At 34.4% G+C, this 27,541-nt stretch overlaps 1 protein-coding gene across 1 annotated transcript in view; it reads left to right on the top strand.

Annotated features, from left to right (window-relative positions):
• The window catches only part of GLIPR1L2 (GLIPR1 like 2), a 29,853-nt gene extending 2,740 nt beyond the window's left edge, over positions 1 to 27,113 (top strand). The window contains exons 2-6 of the mRNA XM_072655406.1: positions 262 to 507; positions 14,132 to 14,235; positions 23,154 to 23,239; positions 26,592 to 26,618; positions 26,704 to 27,113. Of these exons, the coding sequence (XP_072511507.1) occupies positions 262 to 507; positions 14,132 to 14,235; positions 23,154 to 23,239; positions 26,592 to 26,618; positions 26,704 to 26,981 (741 nt within the window). The 3' untranslated portion in view covers positions 26,982 to 27,113. The remainder of the gene's footprint in view (positions 1 to 261; positions 508 to 14,131; positions 14,236 to 23,153; positions 23,240 to 26,591; positions 26,619 to 26,703) is intronic.
• Positions 27,114 to 27,541: the final 428 nt, after the last annotated feature.

Here is a 27,541-nt window from a genome sequence, read left to right on the forward strand (position 1 = left end):
GCTATTCTTTTTCCCTCTAATTTGTAGCTCCCCTTTCCAAAATGTTGTTTTGATTTCACTCCCTCTGTTACCCCTTTCCTCTCAAATACTCCAGTCTAATCCTTCCTGTTTAAATTTTGTGCTTACATCATCCTCTCCTTTTGGTCTTCTTATCTATCTGGACTTTTGGAAGACGGTTCCATTTCTGACCATTGTATATCTCATTTTAGAATGCTGAAACAATTTAAAGCATAATTAAAATTTATTTGTTTTGGTTTGCAGACTTGGGATGAGGCTCTAGCAAAGACTGCCAGAGCCTGGGCAAGGAAATGTGTTCCTGAAGGTAATATTCATTTAGAAGAACTGCGAAAATCTCATCCTGTTTTTAGTGGCCTTGGTGAAAATATGTGGAGTGGGCCTAATAATGAATATTCTGCAACTATTGCTATTAAAAGTTGGTTCAGTGAAGCCAAGTTCTACAATTATGAAAATAACTCATGTTCAGACATCTGCTCTCATTATATTCAGGTATGTATTTTTCATCATCTTGTTGATTTAAAAATTTCCAAAGTGCCTAAATTCTTACTGATTAGTTTTCCAAGAGATTGTTTTTAACAACTTAAGTAAATGAAATTATTATTTGTAATAATTCTAATAGAACTAAAACTATTTTTAGTATTTAAGTTTCATTTCAAAACTGTATGGACTAAAATAATTTGTATACAAAACCCATATTTTATTAAAGGATATATTTAAAATTCAAGATGTGTTAAATATGATTAACCTTTTGTCCATTAATGGAAGTGAAAAGCACTCCTTTGAAAGTAATTTAGAACCCTAGCTTCTGAGATAAAATTTCACCATTTGACAAAAACTATAAGGAAAACTGGAAAATAGTATGGCAGAAATTGACTGACTGTGTAACAAAATAAATTCCAAATGGGTACATGATTTAAAAATAAAGGCTGATAGTATAAACAAATTAGGAGAGAAAGGGACAGTTTGTATGTCAGATTTATGGAGAGTGGAAGGATTTATGACCAAGCAAGAAATAGAGAACATTATGAAATGCAAAATGGATCATTTTGATTACATTAAATTGAAAAGGTTTTTGCACAAGCAAAGACAATGCAACCAAGATTAGAAGGGAACCAGAAAATTGGGAAATAGTTTTTACAACCAGTGTCTCTGATAAAAGCCTCATTTCTAAAACACATAGAGAACTAAATCAAATTTATAGGAATACAAATTATTCCACAATTGATAAATGGTCAAAGGATACGAACAGGCAGTTTTCAGAGGAAGAAATTAAAACTCTATAGTCATATAAAAAATGCTCTAAATCACTATTGATTAGAGAAATGCAAATCAAAACAACTCTGAAGTACCACACCATACCTAACAGATTGACTAACATGACAAAACAGGAAAATGATAAATGTTGGAGAAGATGTGGGAAAATTGGAACACTGATTCATTGTTGGTGAAGTTGTAGATTGATCCAACCATTCTGGAAGGCAATTTGGAACTATGTCCAAAAGGCTATAAAAATGTATATACCCTTTGACCTAGCAATATCATTTCTAAGGCAATATCTCAAAATTGGGAAAAGGACCTACATGTACAGAAATATTTATAGTAGCTCTTTTTGTGAACTGGAAATTGAGGGGATGTCCACCAATTGGGGAATGGCTGAACAAATAGTGGCATATGAGTGTATTGTGCTATAAGAAATGATGGCCAGGTGGACTTCAGAAAAAACAGGAAAGATTTATGTGAACTGATGCTGAATGAAGTGAGCAGAACCAGGAAGACATTGTTCACAGAAACAGCCACAGCGTGTGATGACTAATTTTGATGCACTTAGCTCTTCTCAGCAATGCAAAGACCTAAAACAATTCCAAAAGACTCATGATAGAAAATGCCATTCACCTCCAGAGAAAAAACTCTGGAGTCTGAATGCAGGTCAAAGAATACTATTTGCTCTTTTTTTGTTTTGTTTTTTCTTTCCCATTCTTTCTAATTCTTCTATACAACATGACTAATGTGAAAATATGCTTAATAGGAATGTACATATAAAGCCTCTGTCATTTTGCACACTGTCTTGGGGAGGGATGACGGGAGAGGAGTGAAGAAAATTTAAAACTTATAGAAGTAAATGTTGACAACTAAAAATTAATAAAAAAAATGATAGCTTTAAAAAAAGTAATTTAGAATCAGGAAAATAAAATAACTTCTTATGATATTCACTTCAAACATTAAGAAAATTGTGGACTGTATTTAGACTAATAAGTTACTCTAACATCTGAATTACATTATGCACTGTATATTATGCATTAATTATTTGAGCTCACTAAGGTATCATTAAGCTCTATAATTTTGTTTCCTCAGAAATTTGATGTTTTTATTTCACTAGGTTGTACTACAATCTGTCTGGAGTGCATTAAAATTGGTTTAAGCTATTATTGAATCACAGTGGTAGTGTAAACCAGTCTTACATCTCTCTACTGTATGTAATCTTTATTTCAGTTCTTTCAGATTCATCTTGCCTTGTGAGGGTAAAACAGCATCTTTTTCAAACATCAAATTAGTTATGCTGCTGCCTTTAGAAATTTATGGTGATTTATTATAAAACCCAGATTCCTTAAAATTCATTTCAAGGCATTTAGCTATACCTTCCAGCCATCATCATTTCACCAGTATGAGTATTTGCTTTATCATTTTAAATTGCAAACCAACCCTGCATTACATTGAATTATCTCCATATTTCCGCAAATGCTTAACAATAACATGTGAAGCCTTTCTAGAGATTCTTCTAATGTTTTGTGGATACTAGCTGTGATAGAATCTGTGTTTTCTTGATTCAGCATCTCTGAGTTCTCTGACTTCCTTCCCATCATGCAGCTTCATTGGACCCAGCTTTCCTGACATAGCATCTTGGCTTGGGTACATAAAAGGTCAGGAGGTATCTAGGTGTTGCAGTGGAAAGAATGCTGACTCTGGAGTCAGGAAGACCTGAGTTCAAATCTAGCCTCAGACACTGTGTGACCTTGGGCAAGTAACTTAATCTCTGTTGCCTCAGTTTTCTGAACTGTAAAATGAGGATAATAGCAACATTTACCTCTCAGGAGTATTGTAAGGATCAAATGATAAAATATTTGCCAAGCACTTAGCACCATGCCTGGCATATAATAATCACTTAATAAATGCTCATTTCCTTCCCATTCCTTTCCCCTTCCCCACATGTAGTCAATGCTTCTCAGATTCTCAAGTTACCTATATCCACAAGAATCACCACACTCTGATAATGTGCTGACTAGACGTGTTTCCAGATGGAAGGGAGAGAGGCTGAGCATCCAGGGAAGCTAAATGACGCTATATTCTTGCTGTATATCCTTGTTTTTAAACACAGTAAACTTCCTTTGTTTTATGACCCTTAAGTGCCTTGTATTCAGCTGAACTCTGAAACGATCTGAACTCAGCCAGCTCTGTAGCTTACAGCTGTGTTTGCAACACTAACACTTTGGCTGTCTATTCATTACACTTTATTCTTAGTATAATCTTAGTATAAGCCCATCTTTTCTGGTCGTACATCAAGGGTCATACCCTCAATAATGTGTTTTATGCTTCTTCTAGTGTGCAGGTCATTATTGGTAACATTCCATCCTGCTTAGACTCAGATTGCTTTCCATCGGCCTTTTAGTCACTTGCAAATTTGAGTCCTCTAATGTTGGTGTCCTGTGATTCATAGTCAGATAGCATAACTGAGATAATGTTGGTATTTTTAAAATAGGTATTTGAAACATCAAGAAGATTGGAATCATTGGAAGTTCTACTTCATTTTCCAAATGTAATTTCTTCCAATTTAAGTCTATTCAGTTGTGAACCCAGCTCCTTGTCCTGTAGCACTTTAAATGATGAGTAAAGCAAAATTCATCATTAAAAGCTCTTTTCAGACAAGGAACCTTGCCTGAGTGTGTTAGGTATCTACCCTCGTTACCTCCATTTTTTTTGTCCTCTCACTTCTTAAGCCTTTGCATTTTGCTTTCAGACCTTATAGTGCAACTGAAATTGCCCCTCCCTGAAGTTATTTATTTCTTTATTTCAGAATCCAATGACCTACTCTCATTCTTCTTGACTTGTCTTCAACATTCATTTGACACTGTTGAACATACTTTCCTCTGGGATACCTTTTCCTCTCTAAGTTTTTGTGACAGTGTTCTCTTGATTCTTCTCCTTCCTCCGTGAATGTTGCTTGAGTCCTTTTTGCTGACTCAAAAGGGGTAGCTGCATGTTAAAGTGGATAGAGGTGAACTTTGTAGAATTCGGAAATGTTTGGGTTCTAATCCTTCCTCAGTGCTTGCTAGGATTGTGACCTTGGATAAATCATTTAACCTCTCTCTACCTCAGTTTTCTCTGTAAAATTGTAGTCCTTTTTTTGGTTTCAACCTTGAATGTTCTTGAAATGATTTCACTTAGTTGGCTAGCTTGTCATGCTCTTTTTCTTTAAAACAATAGTCATGGTAATTCTTTAATAGATACAGAAAGACAGTAATGTTCCTCACACATGGACAAATGTTGGCCTATCTAAATTGTTCATTTTGAACAAAATTCTTTAGAGAAATAGATTTTATGGCTGTACGAGCACAGCACTGCTATTTTACAGTATCAAAATAACTAAGTTTTAAAGTATGCAAAGAAGTTCTAGCCTAATTGCAATATATCTTATTTGTAAAATAAACAAAAGAAATAGATTATCAAATAAATCTCTTTCTTACTTCCAAAGAAGTATCTAGGAAATTTTAAAAGATACCAGGAAGTTTTATTTCACTGTTTCTTTTGGTTATATGAAATGATACTGCTCATACTCATTCTTCTTTGTAAGATTTTGCAACGTAGTATTACCTTTAGAAGGTAAATAAAATATTTACTAAGGTGCTAAAATATGCAACATATGGAAGCAAACAAACATAATGGCAGTATATGGTAAATCAAAATGCCCACATACTGGAGATGAAGACTCAATATTTGACCCACAACAAAAAATGCTGCCAGGATAACTAGAAAGAAATCTGAAAGAAAATAGCTTTAGACCAACAACTCATACCCTATTCCATATGCCATAAGCAGTACAAATAAATATATAACCAAGATATTTAGGCTCAAATTTTAAACAAATTAGAAGAACAAGGGAAAAGATTCCCTTTGCAACTATTGTTAATGGAAGAAATATTGACCAAACGAGATCGAGGATCACAGAAAGTAATTGTTGTGCACAATCTTGATTGCATAAAATTGAACAGGGTTTGCAAAAACAAAACTAATGCAGTTGAGATTTGAAGAAAATCAGCTTGGGAGAGAGGGACTCTTTACAGTAAGTTTCTCTGGTTAAAAATTTCACTTCTAGGATATATGAGGAACTGATTCAAATATGTAAGTATTATGGCCATTCCTCATTAGACAAATGGCAAAAGAATATGAAAAAGTAATTCTTAAAGGAAGAAATCCAGGTCTTTGGCAGCCATTTGAAAATATGCTCCACAATATGCTCCAAATTACAAATAATTAGAGAAATGCAAATTAAAATAATCTGGAGGTTTTAATTCATGGCCATCAGATTTTTGAAGGATGGGGAGAATGAGGAGAATGACTTGTTGGAGGGGTTCTCAGAAGATAGGCACATTAATGCACCAATGGTAGAGTTATGAATGGGTCCAACTATTTTGGAAAATAATTTGGAACTCTGCCTTAAAAATGACTAATTTGTGAATACCCTTTGATCTAATGATGCCTCTCCTGGGATCATACCAATAAAAGATCAAAGAAAAAGAGAAAAGAACCATATATGTGAAAATACTTATTACAACTGTATTTGTTGTGTTGAAGAACTGGAAACAAAGTAGATTTCTACCAATTGTGGAAAGACTTTACAAAAAAATACTGTGGTGTATGAATGTAATTGAACATTATTTCATGGTTCTAAATGATGAGAGGAATAGTTTCTGAGCAACATGGGAAAATTAATATGAACTGATGCAGAGTTAAATAAACAGAATCAGAAGAACATTTTCTATAATAACAAGGACAGTGTAAGAAATTTTGAAAGATTTAAGAATTCTGATTAGTGCAATAATGAACCACAGTATTCACTTCTGGAAAAAGGTTATTAATTTTTAATATATATATATATATGCACACATATATACATATATGTATGTATATATTCATATACACACACACATACAATTTCAGTCTTGTGAATTTATTTTGCTTATTAAAACAGCCAATTTTTATTTCATTTTCTTTGATAGGGTATATTTGAGTGGTAACAGGGGGATTAGTGATAGTCCTGACAAAAAAGAAAAGAAAGAAAAAGCATCATTAAAGAGAAAATGCATGGAAGAGAACAAAAGGCAGTTCAGAGGCAAGCACAGACAAGGAGCCAGTTTTTGGAAGTAGCATTTTGAACACTGGACAGCATAGGAATAAATGGAACTTTCTATAAAATGATAAGCAGTATATACCTAAAACCATCAGCAAGCATTATATGCAATGGGGACAAGCTAGATGCATTTCCAGTAAGATCAGGGGTGAAACAAGGATGTCGATTATCACCACTGTTAATCAATATGGTATTAGAAATGCTGACTGTAGCAATAAGAGAAGAAAAAGAAATTGAAGGAATTAGAATAGGCAGAGAAGAAACTAAATTATCACTCTTTGCAGATGATATGATGATATACTTAGAGAATTCCAGAGAATCAAGTAAAAAACTACTCAAAATAAAAAACAACTTTGGTAAAGTTGCAGGTTACAAAATAAACCCAGATAAATCATCTGTACTTCTATATATTACTAACAAAGCCCAACAGCCAGAAATAGAAATCCCATTTACAGCTATGGTAGAGAGTATAAAATATCTGGGAGTCTACCTGCCAAAACAAAGCAAGGGACTATATGAACACAATTACAAAATGCTTTTTACACAAATAAAGTCAGATCTAAATAAGTGGAAAAACATCAGTTGCTCATGGGTAGGCCAAGCTAATATAATAAAAATGACAATTCTACCTAAATTAATTTACTTATTCAGTGCCATACCAATCAAACTACCAGATAATTATTTTCTAGAGCTAGAAAAAATAATATCAAAATTAATGTGGAAGAGCAAGAGGTCCGGAATATCAAGGGAACTAATGAAAAGAAATGCTAGGGAAGGTGACCTAGTCCTATCAGATCTCAAATTGTATTATAAAGCAGCAATCATCAAAATCACTTGGTACTGGCTAAGAAACCGAGAGAGGGGTAGACCAGTGGAACATGTTAGGTGCTCAGGACACAGTAGTTAGTGAATATAGCAATCTACTGTTTGATAAACCCAAAGACCCCAGCTTCTGGGATAAGAACTCAGTGTTTGACAAAAATTGCTGGGAAAACTGGATAACAGTGTGGTGGAAACTGGGCATAGACCAATCCCTGACACTGTACACAAGAATAAAGTTCAAATGGATACATGATATAGGTATAAAGACTGATATTATAAACAAATTAAGGGAGTAAGGAATGCTGTATTTGTCAGATCTATGGAGAATGGAGAAATTTATGACCCAAAAAGAGATAGAGGACATTAGGAAGTGCAAAGTGGATAATTTTGATTATGTTAATTTGAAAAATTTTTGCACAAACAAACCCAATGCAACCAAGATTAGGAGAGAAGCAGAAAACTGAGAAAGAATTTTTGCAACTAGTGTCTGTAATAAAGGCCTCATTTCTAAAATATATAGAGAACTGAGTCAAATGTACAAGAATACAAGTCATTCCCCAATTGATCAATGGTCAAAGGATATGAATGGAATTTTCAGAGGAAGAAATTAAAGCTATCTATAATCATGTGAAAAAATGCTCTAAGTCACTATTGATTAGAGACATGCAAATCAAAACAACTCTGAGGTCCCACATTACACTTATCATATTGGCTAATATGAAACAACAGGAAGATGATAAATGTTGGAGAAGATGTGGGAGAGTTGGAACACTAATTCATTGTTGGTGGAGCTGTGAGCTGTTTCACCCATTCTGGAGAGTAATTTGGAACTATGTCTAAAGGGCTACAAAAACGTGCATACCCTTTGACCCAGCAATATCACTTCAGGGACTCTATCCCAAAGAGATCATAGAAATGGGGAAGGACCCCACATGTACAAAAATATTTATAGCAGCTCTCATTGTGATGATCAAAAACTGGAAATCAAGGGGATGCCCATCAATTGGGGAATGGCAGAGCAAGTTGTGGTATATGAATGTAATGGAATACTATTGTGCTATGAGAAACGATGAACAGGAAGACTTCAGAGAAGACTGGAAAGACTTATATGAACTGATGCTGGGTGAAAGGAGTAGAACCAGGAGAACTTTGTACACAGCATCAACCACAGTGTGTGAGGAATTTTTCTGATAGACTTAGTACCTCACTGAAATGCATAGACTTAAAAAACTTCCAAGGGGCTCTTGAGGCAAAACACCTTCCACATCCAGAGAAAGAACTATGGAATTGGATTACAGATAGAAAGAGACCATTTTCTTTTGTATTATGTTTTGTTTGGTTTTATGGTTTCTCCCATTTGTTTTAATTCTTCTACGCAACATGCATTTAATAGGAATGTACGTTTAGAACCTATATAAGATTGTATGCTGTCTCAAGGAGGCAGTGGGGAGGAAGTGGGGAATGAGGGGGAGGGAGTGGAAAAATTCTAAGATATATGGAAGTGATTGTCGAACACTGAAAACAAAATAATTCTATTAAAAAAAAACAAAAAAAAAATAGGAAACAACTCTAGGCAAAAAGAAAACATTTTAGCTTTTTGCAGATTATATACTTTATAATATATATTATATTTACTTAGAGAACTCTAAAGATTTAATTTAAAATTAATTCAAACAGTAATTTTAGCAGGATATAAAATGTGTTCATAAAAAAACACAAGCCTTTATATAACTTAATAAGTATCTCCAAAAAGTAAAGATTAAAAAAATAAACATAATTAAAAATAACTACAAAAACTATATAATTATCTGGTCATTCACTTACTATGACATGAACAGAAATTATATGAATGCAATTATAAAACATTCCACAGAAACAAAAATGTGCTTAAATATTTGGAGAGAGATTAATTGTTTGTGTTGGGTAGTGACAATATAATAAAATTATATTATTATTTATAAATTAATATCTAAATTAATTTATAACTTCATTGCAGTATCAATAAGATCATCAAAGAGGTTACTTTTATAGAAGTCTTAAAATAATAAAATTTATCTGGAGAAATGAGGTCAAGAATCTTGAAGGAAATGATGAAAGTAATTGGGAAGGAATTTGCGGCAGTAGGTGGGGGGGGGCAGGGCTTAGGGGGGAATTGCCAGTTGTACCAGATCTGATATTATACCACAAAAATGTTGACTAATGGAACAGATTAGATACATAAAATTCAGAAGCAATCAATATTTTGTTATAGTGTTTACTAAACTCAGTATTCTCAACTGCTGTGAGAATTTGCAATTCACCCAAAAAAGAAAATGTTGGGAATATTAGAAGGCTGGTAGGAATTAAGTTTAGACCAACATCTCATACCACGTACCACAAGAAGTTCCAAATAAATAATATGATGTAGATATAAAGATACGTAGGCATATTTTTATGTATTAGTGTTTGTGTGTATATACGTTTATATAGTTATATACTTATATTTATACATATAAGTATATCATAAAAAATTAGAGTATAAAATGGGTAATTCAGATTCCAAAAAAAAAAAATTGATAAGCATTCTCCCCATCACCACAAAAGCAATGCCATTAGAATGAAAGCAGTTAATTGGACGAAAATCTTTGTAGCAGATTTTTCTGCTAAAGAACTAAAATCCAAGAATAGAAGGATTTGATACAGAATACTAGAATCTCAGCCTTTCACTAATAGATCAGTGGTTAGAAGCTATGGACAAGCCATTTGGACAAGTTCATTCATATGAACTAATGGAAAGTGAAATGAGCAGAAATAACAGAATAATTTATACAGTTACTAGAGCAACTGAAAGAGTTAAGAACTACAATCAATACAACAACAAATCATAAACTCAAAAGTATATTAATAATAGTATAGTACCTACTATGTGCTAAGCACTGTTTTAAGTGCTTTACAATGACTTCATTTGATCCTCACAAAAATGCTGTGAAGTAGTAATAGGAATAACAATAATGATAATAATGGCTAGTGGCTAACATTTATATAGTACTTACTATGTGCCAGAAACTGTACAAAGGACTTTATAGTTATTATCTTATCTCATCCTCACAACACTGTGAGTTGTTATTACTCAGTTTTATGGATAAGAAAACTGAGGTAAAACAGAGGTAAAATAACTTGCCTAAGGTCACACAACTAGTAAGTATTTGAGGCCAAATTTGAACTTGAGTCTTTGTGATTCCAGACCCAGTACTTCCTCCTCTGTGCCAGTTACTCACCATTGCTTGGCAGAGGTGCAAAATGAGATATACATTTTTAGACATAGTCACTCTCTGGACCTGTTTTATGTATACTTATTTGTTACAAGGTAGGACTTTTATCTTTAGGTGGAGAAAGAGCTAAGGGGAGTGTGGAATTTGGAGTACAGTGATAAAAAATGACAATCCCTTCTGTCAAGGATCCTCCATTCCATTCTTCTAATTCTTTTTGATTTCTACTATTTTTCCTTCTGTTCCTGTGTGACTTAAGTAGGTTTTCAAATGGCACTTAGCAAGTTACTTAATTTGACAAGAAGAATTAGAAGCCAAAAATAGTGCTGCCCCTTGCACTGTAATATATTTTGTTTCTGTACATAAAAGGAAAATGAACGCCATTGTATATGACATTCATTGGTTGAAATGTCCTATAGAAATTGAGTTTTTTTCTACATTCTGGTGATTATAACTATAAAAGACTTAGCTTCGATATTCTGGTGATTAGAACTATATATGGGAAAATTGTCATAAATTTTTTCCTGAGCTCCAGTTGCCTGCCAGTGCCCTCTTTCAGTTCTTAATTCAGTGACTGCAAAGGGTAGTTGTATTTTATATCTTTTTAAAAAATTCTTGCTTTGTACTTTTAATCTGCAGTTATTAGTTTTCACTGGATTTTGTGGTGCATAAGTGATAACTGAATTTTTTTATAATGTATTTATTTATTTTTAGTTTTCAACATTCATTTCCACAAGATTTTGAGTTCCAAATTTTTTTTGCATCTCTCCACTCCCCCCACCACTTCCCCTTCCCCCAATCTGCCCTCCCTTCTATCACATCCCTCCCTTCCGTTATCCCCACCTTCTCTTATTTCTTGTAGGGCAAGATAGATTTCTGTACCCCATTACCTGTATTTCTTATTTCCCAGTTGCATGCAAAAACAATTCTCAACATTTGTTCCTAAATTTTTGAGTTCCAACTTTTCTCCCTTCCTCCCTCCCCACACATCCCCACTGTGAAGGCAAGCAGTTCAATATAGGCTATACATGTGTAGTTATGCAAAAGACTTTCATAATAGTTATGTTGTGAAAGACTATATTTCCCTCCATCCTATCCTGTTCCCCATTTATTATATTCTCTCTTTTGTCCTTGTCCCTCCCCAAAAGTGTTTACTTCTAATTACTCCCTTCTCCCATTTACCCTCCCTTCTATTATCCCACCCCCACAGCTAACTTATCCCCTTATTCCCTACTTTCCTGTAGTATAAGATAGATTTTCATACCAAATGGAGTGTGCATGTTATTCCCTCCTTAAGTCAAATGTGATGAGAATAAGCTTCACTTTTTCCCTCTCACCTCCCCCTTTTTCTCCTCCGTTGCAAAAGCCTTTTCTTGCCTCTTTTATGAGAGATAATTTGCACCATTCCATTTCTCCCTTTCTCCTTCCAATATATTCCTCTATCATCCCTTAATTTTATTTTTTAGATATTGTCGCTTCCTATTCAACTCACCCTGTGCCCTCTGTCTATATGTCTGTAATCCCTTCAACTACCCAAATACTGAGAAAAGTCTCAAGAGTTACAAATAGTATCTTTCCACGTAGGAACGTAAACAGTTCAACTTTAGTAAGTCCTTATGATTTCTCATTCTTGTTTGCCTTGTCATACTTCTCTTGATTCTTGTGTTTGAAAGTCAAATTTTCTATTTGGCTCTGGTCTTTTCATCAAGAATTCTTGAAAGTCCTCTATTTCATTGAATTATCATTTTTTCCCCTGAAGTATTATACTTAGTTTTGTTGGGTATGTGATTCTTGGTTTTAATCCTAGTTCCTTTGACTTCTGGGATATCCTATTCCAAGCCCTTTGATTCCTTAATGTAGAAGCTGCCAGACCCTGTGTTATCTTGATTGTATTTCCACAATATTTGAATTGTTTCTTTCTGGCTGCTTGCAATGTTTTCTCCTTGATCTGGGAACTCTGGAATTTGGCTACAATATTCCTAGGAGCTTTTCTTTTCTGATCTCTTTCAGGAGGTGATCAGTGGATTCTTTCAATATTTATTTTACCTTCTAGTTCTAGAATATCAGGGCAGTTTTCCTTGATAATTTCATGATAGATGATGTTGAGGCTCTTTTCTTCATCATGACTTTCAGGTAGCCCCATAATTTTTAAATTGTCTCTCCTGGGTCTATTTTCCATGTCATTTGTTTTTCTAATGAGATATTTCACATTGTCTTCTGTTTCTTTATTCCTTTAGTTTTGTTTTATAATTTCTTGAGTTTTCATAAAGTAACCTTCTCTAGTCTTATTTTTTTCCCCTTTTTGGGGTATTTTCCCAGCCAGTTACTTGATTTTTGAGTCCTTTGTCAAGTGGAGGGTATACTCTGGGAACCTGTTAAGTTCTCATTTCCTCCAAGGTGACACAGTCAAGGGAGAGGAGTTTTCTCCCTCCTGTCCTGCGCTCTGGTCTGGGAGCAACCACAAGCTTTTCTACCCAGGATCTGCGAGTGGAGTTCCCTTTCCACAATTATCTCCAGCTCCACCATGCCAATGTTCCTTCTTACCCCAGGGTCACCACTCAAGGCTGAGATTCAGATCAGCTGCTTGATTCCCGTCCCCCCCCCCCCCCAGGTCTTTAGACCAAGGGCTCAAAAACTGGATGCTTCAACCACCTGGGGCCAGCGCTAGGGCAGGACCCTGCTCCCTTCTCACCCAGGTGAAAGAGTTTTCTCACTGATCTTTAAAGCTTTCTCTGGTGTTTGTGGGTTGAGGAATCTGGGAACCAAACCCAGGATTCCATGTCCTGAAGCCTGCTCCAGTCCTGTCTGAGCCACTCCGTGCAGCCAAGGTTGGGCTGCACTCCATGGGCTGTGCTCCATCTGCTGCACTCCACTCTAGGCCCAGTGTGATACACCTTTCCTATCGGCCTGCCAGTCTGCCTCACACTGGAAATCTCTTTCATTCTGTTGTTTTGTAACTTCTGCTGCTCTAGAATTTGTTTAGAGTCATTTTTACAGGTATTTTATGGGCTTTGGGGGAGAGCTACAACAGGTCCATCTTTCTACTCTGCCATCTTGGCTCCACCCCTCTAATGACTGAATTTTTAAAAAGAAAAGAAAACCTTGCATCTGTTGCACTAGGCCAAAGATAGGTCTAGCTGACAGTAGTTTCACATTGTATTTGAAATCAGTGTTGTTAGGGACACATTTATTTATGAACAATCTTCAGGGAGAATTCTCAGACTCTGTCTATAATCTTAAGTTGGTATCTGATAAACAAACATGATAAAGTAGCTTTTATATGTTCTCAAGGTTAATCCTGGAAATTATTTATGTTTAGAGACCTAGGTAAACAATATTTTAGATCAGAATAGAACTATTTTGTCAAGTAAGTTAATAAAAAGACTCTTGGTAGTGTTTACCATATAGGATATAGCACATTATCTCAAGGACTCTCTAATAGGAGACACCTTAGCTGTTTAAGTTTCTAAGCAAACAGCTTTAGTTCTTTGTACACTCAGAACAGTGTTCAAGTTGTTTTCAACAACATTCTCTTCCTACTAACCCACAGATGCTGAAGTGTGTGGCCTATCTCATGTCCATTGACAATAGCAAACTATAGGGATTAAACTGTATGTTTTATTTTGAAATTGTTTTCTAGATTGCTTGGGATAATACCTACAAAATTGGCTGTGCTGCTATTGAATGTCCCAGTGTTGGAACTGTTCTAAATGCAGCACATTTCATATGCAACTATGTACTGAGGTAAGTTATTTATAATGATTGCTTTAATATTTTTACCTCAAAACTGTAATTTTATCTATTGATATAGATTAGAGCTCCACCTTGGCTTAGTTTAATGAACTCTACTGGTAAAGATCAACCAAAGTTCTCCTGTTGTCTTGTTTTCCCATGGTTTGGTTGTGGCCTTGGGCTCTCAAAAGTAAGGTCAGCAGAGTACAATCTCTGTTAGGTCCTACCAGCCTGAAGAGGCTTTGGATATATCCTTGTCTGTGTGCTCAGCTACTTTTGTCCAAAAGCCAATATAAATTCAAGAAAAATCATCAAGAGAAGATTGGTCACCAAGTGATTATTAAATTCATAAAAATTCATAAATTTATTAATTTATTACTATTATTACTATTTTTATTAATTATTAATTAATTAATATTTATTAATTGTTAATTATTACTATTAGTATTGCTGTTGTTGTTGTCACTGTTGTTGTCACAGTTGTTGTTTGGCCAGAGCAACTTGGTAAATAAATTAAATAAAATCTAATATATTTTCCTTAACTTTTTCCAAATTATATAGTCCATATGTAAAAATGTTTTATAAATAGTAGGATGCTATGGAAATGTAAAATACATTTTAAAAATAGAATATTATAGGGAAACAGTGTAGGCATATTGATTTTTCTTTGAGAAGTCACTTTATGTAAGTAATAGAACATCAAAATATTATCTCCTAGGAACCCCTTAAGTTGTAATCTTAAAATCATAGTATTGGAAAGGACCTGAGATAAAAATTATTAAAGGATCTATTGATTAGGTACTGAATTAACATGCAGAGATAGTTATCTGCAGATTTTATTTATGTCTAGAGTAGAGACTTGTTTATATGAAAAGTCAGTGGGCCTTGAACATTAGCATCCTCAACCTTATATACTATGTGAATGCACAAGCAGCTTCAAAAAAATGGAATTTTACAGAAAGCAGGAGGAAAAGATAAGAGTATATTGTTGTTGAGTAGTTTTAGTCATGTCCAACTCTTCATGACCCCATTTGGGATTTTCTTGGCAAAGATACAGAAGTGGTTTGCCATTTTCTTCTCTAGTTAATTTTACAGATGAAAAACTGAGGCTAACAGGACGAGGTGATATTAGTAAGTGTCTGAGGGTAGATTTGAACTTAGGAAGATGAGTCTTCCTGACTCCAGGCAAAACACTCTCTCCACTGCACCACCTACATGCCCATAGTTGGAAATAGACATAACTTAAAAAAACAAGATATTGATTTTTAAATTTCAGTTGCTTTACATTTATCTATAAATTCTACGTGTCATCTTTTCAGTTCTACTAACTTGTTAACTCCTAGAGGACAAGTTCTAATCATTTCTTATTTATATTCTTATTTCTTCAAGCATACAGTACATTATGTTGCTGAACAATGAAGGTAGAAAGGACATCAGCATTTATTATGCATCTACCATGACCTAGGCAATTAACATGTTTCTTGAAGACAATAACTATATCTCAATTCTTCTTGCACTTGTCACATCATAGGGAAAAGTACCTTGCTCATAGTAGATGTTTAATGCATTTGTTGAGTGGATAAATGAATAAACAAGTGATGAAAACAGTGATGATGATTTGACTTTAAGTTATGAATACTTGATAGGATCAAAATAACTTTTGGCTGTTTGCAAAATATCAAATCATTCCTCAGAAGATAAAGATTTGCCACTAAGGAGTGAAGATGGAAGAGCAGAGGAAACCTTACACCCAGGTTCTCCCAATATTCCCTTCCAAATAACTTTAAAATAGCACATCAGATCAAATTCTGTCGCTGCAGAGCTGGGTCAGGATGAGACATTTTTCCAGCTGAAGACAACTTAGGAGGTTGGAAGGAGAGGACTGTGACATTGAGATGGGAGTGGATCTAGAGCACATACAGGGGCAACATCAGCTGTGGACCTTAGAAGCAGCTATGACAGCAAGTGAAGCAGCTTTGGCAACTCAGCCAAGAGATAGTAAGGGAACTGGACAATTGGCCAGAAAGAAATTAGAAGAGACACCTGTACTAGCATTGAGCACAGGATTGGGCACAGTTTTGCAATTCTTTTGCCCATACTCACTTCTGGGTTATAGTTCCACAGTGCAGAGGAATGCTTGTGGAAGGAAACAGGAGCCTGGAGGAGCAACGATGCTTGTGGCTAAGGCTGTAAGAGATCAGGGTACAGACTGGTAGAGAAGTGATCATACAAAAGGAGGAACAAAAACCCACTGAGGAAAATAATTCCTTAAAAATTAGATTTGACAAAGAGAAAGCTAATGACTTTATGAGAAATCAAGAAACAAAACAAAATAGAAAGAATAAAAAAAATAGAAGACAACATGAAACTTCTCAGTGGAAGAACACCTGATCTAGAAAATAGATCCAGGAGAGATAATTTGAAAAATGTTGAATCATGATCAAAAAAGGGGTATAGACATCATCGTTAATGAAATTATCAAGGAAAACTGCCCTTATATTCTGGAACCAGAAGACAAAATATAAATTGAAAGAAAACACCAATTATTTCATGAAATCAGTCCCCAAATGAATATTCCCAGTAATATTATAGCCAAATTGCAGAGTTCCCAGGTCAAGGATAAAATATCACAAACAGCCAGAAAGAAACAATTCAAGTATTGTAGAGTTGTGGTAAGGATAGCACAAGAGTTAGCAGCTTTTACATTAAAGGATTGGAAGGCTTAGAAATATGATATTCCAGAGGACAAGGGAGCTGGGATTACAACCAAGAATCAACTACCCAGCATAACTGAGTATAATCCTTCAAGAGAAAAAGTGGATATTCAATGAAATAAAAGACTTTCAAGCATTCTTGATTAAACGACCAGAGAAAAATAAAAAATTTGACTTTCCAATACAAAAATCAAGAGAAGCATAAAAAGGATAAACAGGAAAGGGAAATCATGACTTAATAAGGTTAAACTGTTAATTTATCTTATCCTACAGGAAAGTAGAAGGGGAAGAGAATTGGGGGGAGGGAGTAGTCAGAAGCAAAACCCTTTTGAGGAGAGAATGGGGAAAAGGAGAGAGAATAGAATAAATGGGGGGTATAAGATGGAGGGAAATACAGTTAGCAATGGTAACTGTGAAAAAAATTTTGAAACAAGTTTTTCTGATAGAGGCTTCATTCCTTAAACATAGAGAACTGAGTCAAATTTATAAAAGTAATGGCCATTTCCCAATTGATAAATGATCAAAAGATATAAACAGTTTTCAGATCATCAGAGCTATCTATAGTCATATGAAAAAATTCTCTAACACATTACTGATTGGAGAAATGCAAATTAAAATAATCTTGAGGTACTACCTCATACCTTCTTGATTGACCAATAGGACAGAAAAGGAAAATGATGTGTTGGAGGGGATGTGGGAAAAGTGAAACATTAATGACAGTTGGTGGAGTTGTGAACTGATTCGACCATTCTGTAGAGCAATTTGGAAATGTGTCCAAAGGGCTATAAAACCATATGTACCTTTTGGCCTAGTAGTACCACAACTAAGTCTGTATCCCAGAAGAGAAATATGGAAAAGAAAAGGAATCTATATGTACAAAAATATTTATAGCAGTTCTTTTCTGGTGACAAAGAATTGGAAGTAGCGGGGATTGCCATCAATTGGGAAATGGCTTAACAAATTGTAGGATATGATTATAATGAAACATATTGTGCTATACGAAATGATGAGCAGAATGCTCTCAGAAAAAAACTGGAAAGACTTACATGAGCTGATGCAAAGTGAAACATACTGTGTACAAAGTGACAGCAATACTGTAAGATGATCAGCTGTGAATGACTTAGGTATTCTTAGCAGTACAATGATCCAAGACAGCTTGGAAGGACTTATGATGAAGAATGCTGTTCATTCCCAAAGAAAGAACTGATAGTATCTGGATACAGATTGAAACATACTTTTTTACATTCTTTATTTTCTTTGAGGTTTTTGTTGGTGGTGAATTTTTTTGGTCTTGTTTTCTTTCACAATATGACTAATATGGAAATGTTTTGCATGACTACACATGTATGACCTATATTTAATTGCTTGTCTTCTCAGGAGAAGGAAGGAAGAGAATTTGGAACTCAAAATTTTAAGTTATTTTATTTTAAATAAATGTTAAAAATTATTTTACATGTAATTGGAGAAAAATAAAATATCAAATAAAATTTTTAAACAACAAAAAAAGCTATAGAGTTTGAGAATGATGATTTAGAAAGGTCATTGGAATTGGCAATTAAAAGATCATTGGTAACTTTAAACATACCAATTTGGGATGGAATGATGAGGTTGGAAGCCAGATTGTAAGGGATAAGAAGAGAGTGAGAGCAAAGAAAGTAAGAGGAAAGAGAGTGAGAGGAAAGGAAAGAGGCAAGGCTCTCAATGGAGAGCAGAGAGGAAGAGGGAACCATGGAAGGTTTGAAGAGGGATGAAAAGGTTTGAAAGAGCCTTTGTGGAGAACGGGATAGTGAGTTCTTAATGGAGGTATAGTATGTTTCCCTAGTGACAGTGAGGGCCCAGTTGAGGTTGGATCCAATCAGAATATCTGCATAATTTTCTCCACCTTCATTCAGTAGCATGTGTGTAGGAGCAGAGGTGGCAGATGAAAGTGGTCCAAGGCTGAGGTTTGTACAAAACCTGCTGATAACATCCACAGTTGGAGATGTGGATTAAAGAGAAATTGATGACTCTATATGACAAGAAATATTAAAAGTCAAAATACTCAAAATATGTATATGAGAAAATATTTCCTATGAAATATACCTGATCTGGAAAACAGTTCAAAGAGAGATAATTTAAAGTGATTGAACTATCTGAAAACCATGAACAGGGCTTGCTAATCATATTTTAAGAATTTATGAATGAAAACTGGCCAAATAAATTAGAGAATATCCACAGCAAAGAGACTGTCTGAAGATCCTCTGATCTTCTGAAAGAAACCCCAAAATGAAAATTGCCAGAAGTGTCATAGCCAAAATTAAAAGCTTCCCATATTGAAGAAAAATACTACAAACAGCCAGATAGAAAGATCAGTGTCAGCATCACACACAGTTTTACAGCTTCCACCATAAGAGAGGAGAGCTTGAAATAAAATATTCCATATGATAAAAATACAACCAAGAATAATTTTCCCAGAAAACTGAGTCTAATCTCACGTGAGGAGAAATGAAACTTTAACAAGAAGTCTTCTAAGCATTATTGATGAAAAAACCAGAGCTGAATATAAACTTTGAAATGCAAATATGGGAATCAAGAGAAATTTATAAAGGCAAATACTAGAAAATTGGAACGAACTATATAAAGATGTGTTAACATAGCTGGGCATGGTGGTACATGCCTGTAATCCTGCTACTTGGGGACCTTAGGTGGATTGCTTGAGTTCCAGAACTCTGATTTTTAGTGATACTAAAGCTAATTTATCATCCACACCAATTATAGCACCAATTCGATGAGTGCCCAGGAGAAGGGTGTTATCTTACTCTATTATTTCTTCCTCCTCTGCGTTACACGAGGAGGTTGCCCTTCACTTTGCCAAGGCAAATCCCTCTGGATGCACAAGTGATCCCATTCCATCCCATTTACAGCAGATTTCCTCTCCCTCTATCATCCCTACTCTCCCACTAATCCTCAGTCTTTGTCTACTGGCTGCTTCCCTAATGGCTACAGACATGCCCATTTCTTCTACATCCAAAAAAAAAAAAAGTCACTATCTGTCCCTTCTAGTTATCGTCTCATATCCCTCCTCCTACTTGTGGCTAAATTTGAAAAGGCCACTTACAAGAGGTGCCTCCACTTTTTTTCTTCTTACTCACTTAATAGTCTATAGTCTGGCTTCTGACTCCCTCATTCAACAAAAACTGCTTTCTTCATAGTTACCAATGGGCACTTAATCAAGACTAATAACCATTTATCAATCCTCGTTGTTCTTGCTCTTTCTACAGCCTTTGCCACTATCAGTCACCTTCTTGATTCTCTCTTCTCTAAGTTTTCATGACACTCTTGGTTTTATTCTCCTACTTTTCTGGTCTTTCTTTTCTTTTTTGCTGAATCTTCATCCAAGTTTATCCCACTAATAATGAGTATCTCCCAAGGCTCTGTCCTGAACCATCTACTCTCCTTCCTCTATACTATTTCATTTGACAATCTCAGTAGCTCCCATGGTTTTACTTATTATCTCTATCTCTCTGGTCTACTTGCTAGCCCTACATTATCTCCCAATTTCTAGTCTTGCATCTCCAACTGACTGTTAGACATCACACTAGATGTCCCTAGACATCCTAAACCTACAGTGTCCAAAACTAAACTGCTTCCCCTTTTGATGCAGGATATTGTCCATAGAAGCACAACACTCGCTCAGAGGAAGTGGACTCCCTGGGCAACAAATTCCTGAAGATCATGCCCATTATAAGATCCTCATCTCCCATTCAAGAATATATCTCTCCCCACGTGGAAGTATCCTTCAGTGAGACTCCCTCCCACCACTGCTAAGATCATTCTCTTTTGTCCTTTTGTTTCATTCCCTCCATGTGTGACTTCACTCATTTACTTGTAGCTCCTCTTCTTGCTGAGAGAGTAAAGGAGCTATTTTCCCTTGTTTTTTGCCATTAATTTAATTAGGGCACATCACACATTCCCCTCTATCTTCTATCTCCTCTCTCCTTTTTTATGTACCCTTTCCAATCTGTAATTTAGTCCTACAAAATACTTTGATTCACTTGTGGTAAGGGGATGGGTTTGTGAGATTTATTTCTCAGACCTGTTCCTCTACTATCACTTCTATTTCTTTTATCCTTATCCCCTTATGCACCAATGAAATGAGATGTCTTAATGATTCCTCTGATATTATAGCTTTTCTTTGATGTGTTCACAAGTCAATTGATCTGTTCATATTTTTTTTTTGAGGAATGCTCCAAAATGCCTCTCTTTTTCTGCACATTCATCTTTTTTTCTTTTATTATTGATGATTAAACCTGGGTGTTCAGAGTACGTCATTTTCAGTAGTATCTTGAGCTCCTTTGCTTTTTGGAATTTTCCTTTCTGATTTTTGGTGGGTGCAGGGTAATCTTATTTTATTCAAACTTCCTTTATTTTTGAAGGTCTTTTCCTAGTTGTTTGTGAAATTTGTTGTCATTTTACTTGTTAAATTCTAGAAAGGATCTGTAGATCTTTTTGTGTTTTTTGCTTTATTTCTGTATTCAGCAATTCTGGGTTTTTTCTTGAATTATTTATTGCATTATGATATACAGATTCCTGTCTTGCTATGTTGTTGTTCAAGGCCTTTCATCTTTTAGCTGTTTCTGTACATCCTGTATTCAAAATCAGTCTATTTTGCTAGTAAAGAGATGATGTGTTCTTTTAATGTTTCTGCTTCTTGCTGATTTTCTTCCAGATTGCTTTTCACTTCAGTGTGTATTCACAATACGTTGTTCATATTTTGGAGAGATGTGCCACCATGGATTGAAGTTTTTCTCTTATGCTAGTTAGGGGCCAAGGTCTCCCAGTGCATCCTGGGTCATCTCCAGTCACCTGATGAATATCTGGTCCTTGGATTCAGATGACTGTATAGGAGAAGTGAGGCTGGTGAGCTTGCACAGCCCTCCCTCACTGAAAACAAAGTCAAGTGCAAGTCATGTCATCATTTCTCTGATGGCATGGTCTTCCATGCAGGCCATGAGTTCTGCCTTTTGTTCCCTTTTAGCTTCTATTGAGATTTTGATTTCTTTCTTTCAACATTTGGGAACATCTTCCTGGGGTTTCATGCTGTGATGGGAATCTACAGGGGTCCTTTGTTTCATCAAATATTGGTTCAGTCTTTTTTATCTTGCTATAGAAATGTTTTAATTTCTTTCAATTACATGGTCACCATCTTCCTTTTTTGGAAACATATGCTGTAGATTTATCTGCTTGGGTTACAAGTTTTAGCAGAATTTTCTTCCCCTTGACAGCTTTGGTGGTTTAAGATCTCTTCTGGAGCTAAAATTTGGAATCTATGTATGTATTTGGAACTTTATTCTAGGATGACTGGATGACTCCTTTGGTCCTAACATTGAGAGTTACCCATTAACTTTTTGTTGGACCCCAAGTGTATTTTTTAGTACCAGAGAGGAACCCCTATCTGCCTGCCTTTCAATGGATCTCATCTGCCCTTCCCTATAATTCCTTCTATTGCCTTTTAAAAATAATGTCATTTCACTTATTCTGTTACCCTGTACATTTCTACTTAGAAGTTGATACACTGCTTTTTCTGTTTGCTCGATTCTGTTATGCTAATGTACTTTTCTCATTGAACAGTAGAAGTTTGTGCCTTTCCTTAAATCATCCATCTGATTCTATATTTATTGGATGTAGTTAATATATCTATATACCTTCTGTTACACTGACCAGTAAGCAAATCTGATTATTGTCATCTTCTCCTCAAATAAACATATTAACACTTTAAAAAACCCTCTTGGCTTAATTTTTCTTTTTAAATTTTGCTATAGGAAATAGCATATATGTGTATATACATATAGATAGATTACTTTAAAGTAAAAAAAAACACAATATTTTCTTATAATTTCATAGGTGGTGAAACTAAGACTCAGAAAACCAAAGGGTTGAAATATAATCTGTGATATAAATTGAAGGAGGTGGATTAGCAGTTGTGGGAGACAAAATTTCTATATGAGGTAAAATCAGAGAAAGTTTTAAAGTCCATTTTCATTTTAAATTATGCTGCTTTGTCACTGGTACATGAAGAGGAATGATTACAGAAGGACCTATTTTCTTGGTTAAGTATTTCCTTGAGGTCATTTTCTTAATTCATACTAGCATTTTTTATTAAAAATTGATAGATATGTGTTATTTAATTTCATATGAAAATTGATATTCTAACAAAGTTGTTTTCTGCTTTTATAGTGGGAATCGTAGGAGAAGGCCTTATAAAGCAGGAAGATTTTGTAGCCAATGTAATAAGGAAGATAAATGCCACGATATGCTATGCAGTAAGATTAAGGCAATAGATTGAATGTGGAAAGAAAAGAATAATATCCATAAATGTATTAGATGATAATGATATGCTTTCATAGTAGTTTCTTACTGTCATGTTATTATTGTTCCACCTATAAAAGTAGAATTATATCATTTTCGAGTTGGGAGCTACCTTAGAAGTAATTTGCTTCAACCTATAACTATAACTATATATATATATATATATATATATATATATATATATATATATATATGTGTATATATATATATATATATATATACACACACATATATATATACATATATATATGAATTCCCTTCTAACAAGTGATCAACCAGCAATTTTGTTTGAAAATAAGTTAGCTCACTAAATGACCCCTTCATTTTCTGATAGTACTTTAGATGTGCTTCCTAATACTGAACTAAAATGTGCCTCCCTGTAAGTTCCACATATTAGTCCTAGTTTTTATCCTCCTAAGCCAAGCACAATAAATCTAATTTTCTTTCCTGTTGTTTATATATATGTATATACCCATATATATGTGTATGTGTGTATATACACACATATATGTAATGTGACATGTATAACATATACAATTGCAATCTTCAAATATTTTGAGATATATATAGATATGAATATAGATATACACAGACATATACATCTCTAAATATTTAAAGATTGCCATAATGTTGGTAGCAAGGTCTTCTCTTTTCCAGACTAAACTTTCTAGTTCCCTCATTCCTGGCTTTTTAATCAAGAATGCTTAGATATCATCATTCCTTTAAAAGTCCATTTTCCTCCTTGTATGATTATACTGAGTTTTGTCAGGTACATTTACCTGAGTACAGTAGTAGTTCCAGAGCAGAGAGAAGTTATGGTCACAAGGGAGGAGAGGCCCTACCCGGGTAAAGATCAGAATGCAGACAAGGAGAGCAGTGGCCACACTTCTCCACAAATCATATCACCTTGGAAGGACCAAAAACTTATAAGCTCCCCAAATTAACTCAGGCTATAAAAGCACTACACCTGGGAAAATACCTTCCCCCCCCGCCCCATTCTCTGCAAACACCCAGATGTGAGCAGAGTCCAACTCTAGGAAAAAATAGGCTGGGAAAAAGAGCGAATAACCATATATATATATATATATATATAAAACCTTAAAAGTTACTCGGGTGATATTGAAGCTCAAGATACAAATTCAGTAAAAGACAACACCTTGAAAACATCTACAAACTAAGTCTTAAATCAAAGTACAGGTTATACACAAGTCCAACAAGAATTCCTAAAAATGCTTAAAAAGAGATTAAGAAAAAAGCAAAAAAAAATTTTTTTTAATCAGATAATAGTGGTAGGGGGGAAATTGGGAAAACAAAGGAGAATAATGTTAAGAAAATTATGAAAAGAGAAATAACTTGATAAAAGAGGCACAAAAATACTGAAGATATTAATTCCTTAAAAATTAGAATTAGTCAAGTGGCAGTTAATGACTTCATGAGACATCAAGAAATAAGAAATAGAAGGCATTTTCAGACAAGGTCAATATATAGGCTAAGGAACATTGGGCTGGGATTAGAGGGGCACAAAACATACCTTTTGCCAAATAGTGAAATGTGTATCCTTAAATGGAGGCAGGGTTCAAAGAAACAAAATGGAGGTAACTTTTTGACTTCACCATTTTGCTTTCTAGCTAGTCATGCCATCACATCATCTTTCTGTTTGCCCTAGTGATGTCTTTGTCACTAGATGTGTTGAAATAGATACCAAATTGCCACTTTTTAATGGTATTTTAGAAGGAATTTCTCATTTGAGTGGTAAATGGAACTAAATGACTCTGAAACTGCATTTTAATACTAAAGATTTAGGAGTTTTTGGAAAGATTTTAAAATAAATTAATCTCGTTGGCAGTGTTGGCATAAAAGTAGTATAGGACAGTAGAAAGGGTCCTGGATTTATGGGGAAGGAGGCGTTCAAAATGATTCATTACCTTGTTCTGCTACTTAATATCTAGATAATCTTGAAAAAAACCTGCTTCATTTTTACTATTTATCCCAACATTTTTTATTTTATATTTTATCCCATCAGTTAACATAGTTGCTGACACATAGTAACAATAAATAAATACTTGTTGAATTAAATTGAAAATGAATTAAAATCCTGAGGCTATTTCCTCATCTCTAAATTGAGGTATGTGACCTAAATGTCCTCTCAGGGCTGATGACTTCTAGCTCTAATCTATGATTTTGAAATGAAACCATTTGGATTTCCCCTTCTATTCTTAAATTGTTTTTCTTTGCTTTCCTTTTAACATGTCCTACATTCTTCCAAAGAATACATTCTTATCTTTAATAAGTCAGATTATAGAGATATTGTTCTGACCTTTTTAGCTTATGCTAATGCAAATTTTATATGTATGTAGTTGCTAATTGGTTCTGGGGAAAACATGTATATTACAATCTCTTTAGTTTATTAGAACATTTTCCCTACGTTCCTTATTTGTGAAAAGTCAAGTATTTGGTTCTCTGTAACACTTCCTAGAAACTCTAATTGCTAACTGCTACAGTAAGCTGCATCTTTTCTCTTCATTTATCAGATATTTGCTCAGTTTTTCTTTCATGCCTTGTATTGCGCTAGGTGTTTTGATAGATATAAGGAAATATAAAACAAGGCTTTTGACCTGGGTGGGGGGAGGGGGAATAGTTCTTAAAAATCTACTTGGATAGACAAAACACACATGCATATACGCAAAGAAAGTGTTAAATTAACAATACAATATATAAATATGCAACAACAATAAATATGCATGTAAGTATCACATGATTGTTATAGGCAATAAGTGTTCTATGAGATCTGATGTGAGAAATAGCACTGAATACAGTGTAAGGTAAGGCTTCATGGGGAAGTTAAATTTTGAGCAGAATATGAAGAACAGGATAGGCTTTGGTGTAGAGGATGAAAAGTATGTCCCAGAGGAATAGAAAATGAACATAAAGGTTTTTGTTTACTTTTAAATCAATTTTTATTTTATTAATCATAGCAACATCTCTATATATTTGAAAAAGTAACATGTGGAAGATATTAATTATTTAATATGCAGGAGGTATATTTATTCATTTATAATTCACAGAGGAATTTACAGAACTCTTGCAATAACTCTTCAGCCTGCCAGTTAGAAAAAAATTGTCTTGATTATTTTCAAGAAAAGGCTGGATTACTACTTTGGGGAGATATTGTAGAGGAGATGCCTCTTCAGATATGGGTTAGGCTAGATGACGTCTGAGGTCTCTTCCAACTTAGATTTTGTGATTCTAAAAATATCCTTTTTTATCTAATATAGTTACATACATACTTTTTCTCCATCTTTCTAGGTAACAGTATGCGTGAGAGAATTGCACGTATGTATTTTTCTCTTTCTTTAATTCTTGAATTATTTGTCTTGTCTGAGTGAAAATAAGCGTCCAATTACTTCTTTATTTACAGATTATCCTTTCTGGTACCCACCGTGGGAAGTGCCTCGGCCAATTGTGTGTGATCCCCTATGCATATTTTGTTTATCGTTTAGACTCTTTTTATTTGCAGTAGCTGTTGCAGTAGTTTTCCTATTACAGCATAAATTTCCAAATATACGGTTAGAAAAAGATCTATTGTTGGCTGAAATATTAGCACAAAAAAAGTCAGAGAAAGATAAAGACTCAGAGAGCGACAGCATCAACTCAGATGTGAGCCCCCAAAACCTAAACAAAGTAGCCAAAGTCTGAAGGATTAGGGAAAGGTCATAGAATCAATAAACCTGAATAAGAGTGAGAAGAAAATATATAATAAGCTATGTATGGCTAAGAAGCTATGCTTTTTATCCCTTTTGTTGAACTCTTAACATGGACAAGAAATAAGATGGCTAAAAGGAATTGGCAAAGAAATCAACAAAAGTTTTAGTTGTATTTATGGTCCAGCTCCTTAAAAGTGAAAAAACTTCCTATGCTATTGCATTTAATAAAGATATTTCCATTTTAATTGTTTTAATGAAGATATTTAATATTTATATGAGATATTTATATTTAATTGGTTTTTGAATTTAACTTCATTAAAGGTTTTTAATGAATGATTAAAGTTGTCCAGTGTTTTTTTTTTACAACATATTAATAAATAGTCAGTATAATATGACTAATTATCTATTGGAGAGATCCATAAGAACAGATATTTATGTTTGGAAATGTTTTTAAAGATTTCAGAAGAGAGTAGCTCTCTTTGACTATTCTGTGCAGTTGAGATATGTATAGTACCTCTGTAACTTATTGAAAGATTTAGGTAATTGTTAAAT

The sequence above is a fragment of the Notamacropus eugenii genome, chromosome 3 (assembly GCF_028372415.1).
Source record: "Notamacropus eugenii isolate mMacEug1 chromosome 3, mMacEug1.pri_v2, whole genome shotgun sequence".
Taxonomy (NCBI): domain Eukaryota; kingdom Metazoa; phylum Chordata; class Mammalia; order Diprotodontia; family Macropodidae; genus Notamacropus; species Notamacropus eugenii.